Source organism: Limulus polyphemus, unplaced genomic scaffold, assembly GCF_000517525.1.
Source record: "Limulus polyphemus unplaced genomic scaffold, Limulus_polyphemus-2.1.2 Scaffold5073, whole genome shotgun sequence".
Lineage (NCBI taxonomy): Eukaryota > Metazoa > Arthropoda > Merostomata > Xiphosura > Limulidae > Limulus > Limulus polyphemus.
The window spans coordinates 5,322-14,609 of record NW_013670683.1 but is presented as its reverse complement, the minus strand read 5'-3'; the positions used below and the strand labels follow the sequence as shown (position 1 = coordinate 14,609).

Genomic DNA, 9,288 nt, shown 5'->3' with positions numbered 1-9,288 from the left:
AACCCGATTTTTTTGCGTTATAAGCCCTCAATAGGTTTGTGAGTTAAAGTGTCCACATTCACAAACAAACGACACAACTTCTGCTAGTGCGCTGTATAAAACACGCGGAAATCATTTTACTGTGAATTCGTAATTTTTAAACAAAGCAAAATGTTTATAAATACATTCTTATTAGTTATTTTAACAATTTTCAAAATAATTTTCTTTTCTTGTCCTCTCGATGAGTATCCTGTAATATTTAACATCATTATTTTTAACATGCCCATTGACTATGTTACATTACACGGAAAACCATTCAAATAAAAACTGTTATGGATTTCACCACTGCTTGTTCATATATGTATTTGATGAAGGTAAAGCAAAATAGATACCCCTGTAAATACTACTTCCCGGCAACGATGTAAAGATATACGTACATATATGTATTTGATGAAGGTAAAGCAAAATAGATACCCCTGTAAATACTACTTCCCGGCAACGATGTAAAGATATACATATATGTATTTGAGGAAGGTAAAGCAAAATAGATACCCCTGTAAATACTACTTCCCGGCAACGATGTAAAGATATACATATATGTATTTGATGAAGGTAAAGTAAAATAGATACCCCTGTAAATAATACTTCCTGGCAACGATGTAAAGATATACATATATGTATTTGATGAAGGTAAAGCAAAATAGATACCCCTGTAAATACTACTTCCCGGCAGCGGTGTAAAGATATACGTACATATATGTATTTGATGAAGGTAAAGCAAAATAGATACCCCTGTAAATAATACTTCCCGGCAACGATGTAAAGATATACATATATGTATTTGATGAAGGTAAAGCAAAATAGATACCCCTGTAAATACTACTTCCCGGCAACGATGTAAAGATATACGGTAAAACATTTGTTGTTGTTGTTAAGCGCAAAACTACGCAATGGACTGTTTGTGTTTTGCCCACCACGGGTTTCAAAACTCGGTTTTTAGCATTATAAGCCTTCGGACTTACCGTTAAGCCACAGAAGGGGGCAAAAAATCTGTTAAAAATTCAAAGAACATTTCCTTTGGTGGAGAACAAAAAGAAAACTTATTTATTTTAAAAAATGTTGTACTATTATGTGAAGTGTTTAGAACTGCGTTAGCTCTTTGTTGTTTTTAGATGATTCCAAGTTCGAAACACACGCTTTGATTTCTATATTCAAATCAAATACCTAAACATGTTCGAAATTATATGTGGTATTAATATATTTAGTTTGAGTACTAATTACTAACATATTATACATACGGGATGTTCGAAAAGTCTGGAATATTAGGCACTTCAATTAATTTTACAGAACGTGTTCCACATGCTGTCTTTGTAATTCGAAACAAGTTTGAATTAACAGCAAGATTAATTAATTGGATTATTATTCTCGTTTTTATTATGTGTATTGTTATTTTCACTACGTTTCGACCAGTGAATTCTCCAGCCGTTGTTATGTGTTATATCAGATATTTTGTATGCATCACAACCAGAAAGATTTTTAGTGGAATTACCAGGATTCGAACCCCGAACCTTTTGAGATGTTTTGGAAGTTCCTATATTTTTTATCTTTAGTATTTTTGTCCCATTTTTTTCGTAATACTGGGAGCCATATCGGGCTCATGTCTACACTTGGCTTACTGATGGGATTAGTAATCAATGCTATGCGTATCTTGGCTTACTGATGGGATTAGTAATCAATGCTATGTGTACCTCGGCTTACTGATGGGATTAGTAATTAATGCTATGTGTACCTCGGCTTACTGATGGGATTAGTAATTAATGCTATGTGTACCTTGGCTTACTGATGGGATTAGTAATCAATGCTATGTGTACCTTGGCTTACTGATGGGATTAGTAATCAATGCTATGTGTACCTTGGCTTACTGAGGGATTAGTAATTAATGCTATGTGTACCTAGGCTTACTGATGGGATTAGCAATCAATGCTATGTGTACCTAGGCTTACTGATGGGATTAGTAATCAATGCTATGTGTACTACTTCCTTATTTTCCAATGCGGCTCAGTGTCGATGATAGTGACTTTGTCCCATGCTGGTCTGTGTTCTCCATCAGACCATGCATGTTCTGCTATGCCAGACTTGTCGATCTCGCCCTGGATGGTTGCCTTCCTATGGTCGATCTGTTTATCCTTTGTATGATCTACCACAACTGTATGGAATGTCATATATGCAGTTTGCTCCTTAGATGTGTGGTCTGACTTTGGTGAGTGTTCTTCGGAGTGTTGTATTACTTCTGAAGATGGTCCTGATGTTGTATCGTCCACAGATTCTCCATATCTTCTCTGATAGGCCTCTGGTGTATAGAAGTAACACAGTTGCTATTGGTTTCTCTTGGGGCTCTGTCTATTGTTTAGTATGTCCTCTGTGTTTCTGTTCTATGAAATCGTTCGGATATCCATTTTTCTGGAATGTCTCTGTTAACTGGTCCATTTCTTGTTTTCTTATTGTGCTGATGGCATTTGCCCGATACCTTTCTTAACAGTATCTGGATGGTGTGACTCGAAGTTGAGGAAGCGACCGATGGATGTTGTTTTATAGTACACAGATGTCTTGAAACCAGTTTCATCTCTTTTCATTTGGACGTATAAAAACGGTAGTATGGTGTTGTTTCACGTTCCGTTGTGAACTGGATTGATGGTCGAGGTCTGTTGATATGGTCCAGGAATGACGTTACGTCCTCTTGATGTTCCCGTAGGACGAAAGTGTCGTCAACGTATCGAAGCCACACTGCTGGTACGAGAGGTGCAGGTTCCAATGCTAGATCCTCGAAGTATTCCATATAGATGTTGGCAATCACAGATGACAATGGCGAGCCCATAGCCATCCCTTCCTTCTGTTGGTAATACAACCATCTAGCTGGAAGGCTGTGGTGGTTACACAGAACGTGAGCAACTCCATGATATTATCGATTGGGATGCACGTTCTTTCCAGTAAGAGTGTCATCCATTTCCAGTCTGTTCCTCACTACGGTTAAGGCCTCGAATGTTGGTACATTGGTGAACAGGTTCACAACGTCGAAGCTAACCATTTGTATACCAGGTGTTAGGGGCATGTCCATGATCAAGGAGAGGAAGTGGGTGGAGTTCCTCGCGTATGAGGATGACTTCCCACTTAGAGGACTGATTATCTTGACCAGGAATTTGCCCAATGGGTGACAAGCTGAGCCCCAGTAGCTGACAGCTGGTCTAAATGGTATGCCAATCTTGTGCATTTTTGGTAGACCGTACATGTGTGGTATTTACTGTAATGTTGATTCAATTGTCTATATTGTGTATCAGTCAAGTATCCTTTATCTTTGTTCAAGGATCTTGAAGATTCCTCGTTCGGTCGCAAATGTAGGATCTCTCTACAGTTTCTTGTATGTCCAATCACTCACTAGATTGTAAAGCTTATGAGTCTTCTCCTCCTTATTGGTGACAACGGTGGCATTTCCTTTGTCATCTGTAAGTATGATGACTGTGTCATCATTCTTGATAGCTGCTAGCTCTTCTTTGGAAAGATTCACCTTTGGTGGTTTCGCTTTCTCTAGTGCTTGTCTGATTTCCAGTATATCTCCTCCTTCTCCACACTGCTGTCTCTTCTGTGGGAGCTACTATGTCGAGGTGGTTTATTCGTTTGGTGGTGGTTGCGAAGTACAGCCTCTTCATACAATGTCAGTTGTCAGGTTTACCACCACCACCTTTATTGGTTGGTACGTTGGATTGAATCTCTCCAGTTTTGTATGTGGTTCTTCTTCAACCTTTGATCTATGACGGCGTTGAGTATGTGATCAAGATCTGTTGTTACCTGGGATCTGAGGGTTGACTCAAGTTTTGATGTTGATTTATCTAGTACTCTCTTACTCCGACGATGGAAGTCAATCCTTTCCCTTATTAGAGCACGACTTGACCTTTCCTCTATTAGTCTTGGTCTTAATCGGGACCTTCATTTTTAGTTCTGATAGCCAAGTGGTTTAATCAGTCCCTTATCTGGAATTAGGAAAAACAACAAATTATCTATGGTTCCAGACGTTTCGGACACCTGTTGATTAAGCTCCATATTATTTATGGATGAAATAAATAATATATATAGTCACGAAAAATATATAAACATACACACACACACACACAGAGCCACTGTTATTACATCGTTGTGAGCCATTATAGCACGAGAAGATAAATAACTTGTAATACATCAATGCCCCCAAAGTGGCACAGCGGAATGTCTGCGGGACTTACAATGATAGAAACCGGGTTTCGATACCCGTGGTGAGCAGAACATAGATAGTCCATTGTGTAGCTCTATGCTTAATTACAAACAAACAAATAATACTTAAATATATTTGAAAATTAAAAAAATACACGTTCAAATTTAACATGCATTTGTGTTTCTTATAAATGGAAGCCAGTTAATAAATAGTCGTTATGTCTTGCTACAATTCTTTATTTGTGTGAATTATGTAACATTCCATTGGACTGTATGGTACTGTCAGTGTAGAACCAGACAGGTACAGTAACAGTTGTAACAATTAAAACAAATTTGTACTTTGTAATACTCATAACGTTTCGCTCCTCTTTATAAAATATTGTTATCCAATGTATAACTACGTAACTTTTTGACATTGTTATAAATTGTATCAGTTTCTATTGTTGAGAGGGTTCTTTTGAATTGTTTGATATAAAATAATGCAAAGTATTGTTCACTTACAGATAATAAATAAGTTGTATTTCTTTCACTGTATCTTTTATGAGCTTAACTAACATTTTCAGATAGGCTAACCTCACAGTTGACGCAAATTTTCGTTTGCTACTCATCTCGCTCTACAAATCGTACAGTAAATCTCTTATTTATTCGTGGTAATACAAATTCAACATTCAGAAAAGGAGCTAATTGCTGATAGTGACAGACAAAACCTTGCACTGATTATTCGTTAACTAACCAACAAAAATCACTCGATAACTCTAACCTAACTCGTTCTTTTTAAATTCGGATCAAACTGCTTTAAACTTTGGGAGAAAAGTCCAGAAGTTAAGCCTCTCGCTTATCGCGAAACGTCAAACCACACCTGTCCAAATAACAGTACAAGCGACTAAATTATATAAAAAAAACAGCCTATAACAATATTATATGTTATATATAAAATTTTTATAATAATTATGTGATTATGTTTTTGGTTGATAGGTGTCGTTGTGTAAACACTTAACCTTCATGAACTTTTTCAATTGTCAGATGTATTTCTTGAAAAGGAATTACCCAAAAATGTTAGTCTATAAAAGTGAGCTTGTGAACATTGAAGGTGGAAGTTTCGGAGAGATTTTAGTGAAAACGTGGTTGTTTTCTTTTTAAATATAACTTGCTGTTTTGAGATTTGATTAGCTAGCTGTTATCAGCAACTTTGATACTAACTGTAATACGATAAACAGAGGCGAACTACAGTCGTGTGTCTTAGAAGAGCAGGCGCCGAGTGAACACATTTTACAGGAGTATACAAATAAACAACAACATCAACCCGTGATATTATGCTGTCTTTAGAGAGAGTTTTTGAAAGGTTTTACTGAGATACATTTTCCCTATCAAACATGTGAATATAGAAGAGCACCTGGAGAGGAAACTAACCAATAATTAGGCTTAGGTGATCGCGTAGGCCACTAGCCATGGCAACGATTGATATCCGATATCGTGAGCACTTCAGATGGAAGAGTAGCCCTTGACATCCAATATAATCCCATGACTAATAAAAGCTTTAGACTAGAATACATAACGTAACATTTCAAACAGAGAAACTGAAACGCTGTAAAAGAATGTCAATGGGCTTATTTCAAGGTATGGAGTAGCTATTCTGACGAGAAGGGAATTTTAAGGTTGTGTTGTTTGTCAGATTGTGTGAAATATAACAATCACTTGGTTTTTTACCAGTTAATTATGGGACTAAGAAAGGGATAATGGGCCTAAAAGAAAGGTATAGTGGGACTAAAAGCAAGGGATAGTGGGCCTAAGAAAGGGATAGTGGGACTAAAAGAAAGGTATAGTGGGACTAAAAGAAAGGGATAGTGGGCCTAAGAAAGGGATAGTGGGACTAAAAGAAAGGGATAGTGGGACTAAGAAAGGGATAGTAGGACTAAGAAAGGGATAGTGGGACTAAGAAAGGGATAGTGGGTCTAAGAAAGGGATAGTGGGTCTAAGAAAGGGATAGTGGGTCTAAGAAAGGGATAGTGGGACTAAGAAAGGGATAGTGGGCCTAAGAAAGGGATAGTGGGAGTAAAAGAAAGGGATAGTGGGACTAAGAAAGAGATTGTGGGACTAAAAGAAAGGGATAGTGGGACTAAAAGAAAGGGATAGTGGGCCTAAGAAAGGGATAGTGGGACTAAAAGAAAGGGATAGTGGGACTAAGAAAGGGATAGTGGGACTAAGAAAGAGATAGTGGGACTAAAAGAAAGGGATAGTGGGACTAAAAGAAAGGGATAGTAGGACTAAGAAAGGGATAGTGGGACTAAAGGAAAGGGATAGTGGGACTAAGAAAGGGATAGTGGGCCTAAGAAAGAGATAGTGGGACTAAAAGAAAGGGATAGTGGGACTAAAATAAAGGGATAGTGGGACTAAGAAAGGGATAGTGGGCGGTATAATATCAATACCTTCTATTGCTGTTGAACAGATACAAAAGCACAATACAAACCAAAGATGACATTCCGGCCTTTGATCCAGGATTAAATACAGAATGTATCATTGGACCTCATATATAGTTAAATAGGCATGTCGGAACGTGCAAAACTCTGGGGGGGGGGCAGTTGTAAATGAATACAAATTTCTGAAGATCAATGAAAATAAAAGTCCAGAGATACAGCTTTTCAGTGGATTGTTTATTTTTCTTGTTTGTTTAACTTTATTCCAACGTTTCGACCACTCGTGTGGCCATCATCAGGTAACTGTTGTCTATTGTGTGAAATACTGCGCGAGCATTTTGTTCCAACTTAGAAAACTTATAGGGTGGACTTCTTCTCCTCGCCATAAGAACCAATGAAAATGCTTTAAAATATTATTTAACATGTTCACATAATGTCAAGTACTCTATTGTAAGTACAAAATACAACATAAGCTGTTTGGTGTGAACTACACAATCGTAAGTAATACATGATCTGAAAATGTTTCGGTATGCATATTACACAGAAACACAAAAAGTCACTACCAGCGTAATGTTAATAATTTGTCAGCCGATTACACAGAAAAAAGACTAAATAAAAAATTGTTATCAGGAAAATATTGGGGGGCAATGATATTCGGACCCTAGTTTACTTACAGGGGGAACTTACCCCTCGATTCCAACATTTATGTTAACATAAGGATAAGTTTGTTTGTAATTAAGCACAAAGCTACACAATGGGCTATCTGTGCTCTGACCACCACGGGTATCGAAACCCGGATTCTAGCGATGTAAGTCCGCAGACATACCGCTGTGCCACTGGGGGGCTAAGGATAAGTAATCTGAGTACACATGCACACAACCAAAGGCAGTGATAGTGCTGACACGCATAGTTTTAAGGATGATAAAATAATTTAGTGACAGATTGCTTGATGAGAAAACAACTTTTTGGTTATCTATAAAACTGATGACATCTGATGGAGGTCCTTACGACAACACGTTTCGAACCATCAATCCTCCGATTCACAGTCCGGGCACATTAACCTTTAGGCTACGCCTAGCCTCTAAACAATTTGTTTTTCGTTAAGCACAAAGCTGCACAATGGGCTATCGGTATTCTCCCGTCGTAGGGATCGAACTCTGGATTTGAGATTTATATCCCCTCAAAGTTACTTTCGACCCACCGGGGATGTGGGGTATTTCTAAACAGTTGCAGGACCCTATTTCATCCTAAAATAACGTGTTTGTGATGTTAGTTCATTAATTACTTTAATGTGTGTTGTCCACTATCAGGTTGCACTAGAAGCTGTTGTTCTTGTTTATTATTAAGTACATAGCCACACAAAGGACTATCTGTGCTCTGCCCACCACGGGTATCGAAAACCGGTTTCTAGAGGTATAAGTCCGTAGACATATCGCTGTGCCACTGGGGGGGGGGGGGGCTGCACTAGCAGCAAATTATATTAACATTGTTGAAATTACTGCTTTGGACATTCATGTCCAGTACCAAACATATAAAGAAAAATTTATTTTCAAAAAATTTTTTAAAATTAATAAACTTTAGTAACCTAAAGAAAAGTTCACAATTAAATATCTTTTCGGCCACAGTCTTACATCAGTATCAAATAATTAAATACGTCAATGACAATACGCAAGTCACTGATATGAAATACTATTTTATTAGAACTACGTTTCGGCCGTTCTGTTGCGGCCATTGTTAGGCTTAAAACAACTGACCACCCAGTCTTAAAATGCAAGCTATACAGTCTTTATCCGGACAGAGGCGCTGATATTACAAGAAGTAACGTAAGTGCAGTACGTGACTTTTCTGCAAGTCTCACGATAAAAACACTTTGTTTTAAGAATATTTCTTTAACTTTACGACTTAGGTTATCATTATAACGTCAAATCGGGATTTTTTTCCACGTTTATTTTCCACCCTTTTAACGGCGCGAGCTACGCATCCATGTTGTTGAATTTTATCTTCATTATTTTGTTCGGTAATGTTATCAGCGGCATGACGACGAGCTTGTTAAGCTACACGTGCATGAACTCTCTTGTAATTTGTAAGGCCAAAATTACATCGGAGAAACTTGTAGAACTATTCGGGAAAAATCATAAAACACTTCGGGGGTGTAGTGAAAAAAAAAAGAGATGAATATCAACGTTTCGGTTCACACTACGCTTCTTGCCACAACGATGAATCTGTCCATAATATTTCTTTTACATGAGAGAAAAATCATAAAACACTTCGGGGGTGTAGTGAAAAAAAAAGAGATGAATATCAACGTTTCGGTTCACACTACGCTTCTTGCCACAACGATGAATCTGTCCATAATATTTTTTTTACATGAGAGAAAAATCATAAAACACTTCGGGGGTGTAGTGAAAAAAAAGAGATGAATATCAACGTTTCGGTTCACATTACGCTTCTTGCCACAACGATGAATCTGTCCCTAATATTTCTTTTACATGAGAGAAAAATCATAAAACATTTCTGGGGTGTAGTGAAAAAAAGAGATATATCGACGTTTCGGTTCACAGTACGCTTCTTGCCACAACGATGAATCTGTCCATAATATTTTTTTTACATGAGAGAAAAATCATAAAACACTTCGGGGGTGTGGTGAAAAAAA

At 37.5% G+C, this 9,288-nt stretch overlaps 1 protein-coding gene across 1 annotated transcript; it reads right to left on the bottom strand.

The window, feature by feature from the left end:
* Positions 1–2,012: 2,012 nt before the first annotated feature.
* Positions 2,013–2,860, bottom strand: LOC106472086. The gene is made up of 2 exons (XM_013932717.1): positions 2,650–2,860; positions 2,013–2,329 (listed from the first exon to the last, which is right to left on the bottom strand). The coding sequence occupies exons 1-2, from the start codon at positions 2,858–2,860 to the stop codon at positions 2,013–2,015; spliced, it is 528 nt and encodes a 175-aa protein (XP_013788171.1).
* Positions 2,861–9,288: the final 6,428 nt, after the last annotated feature.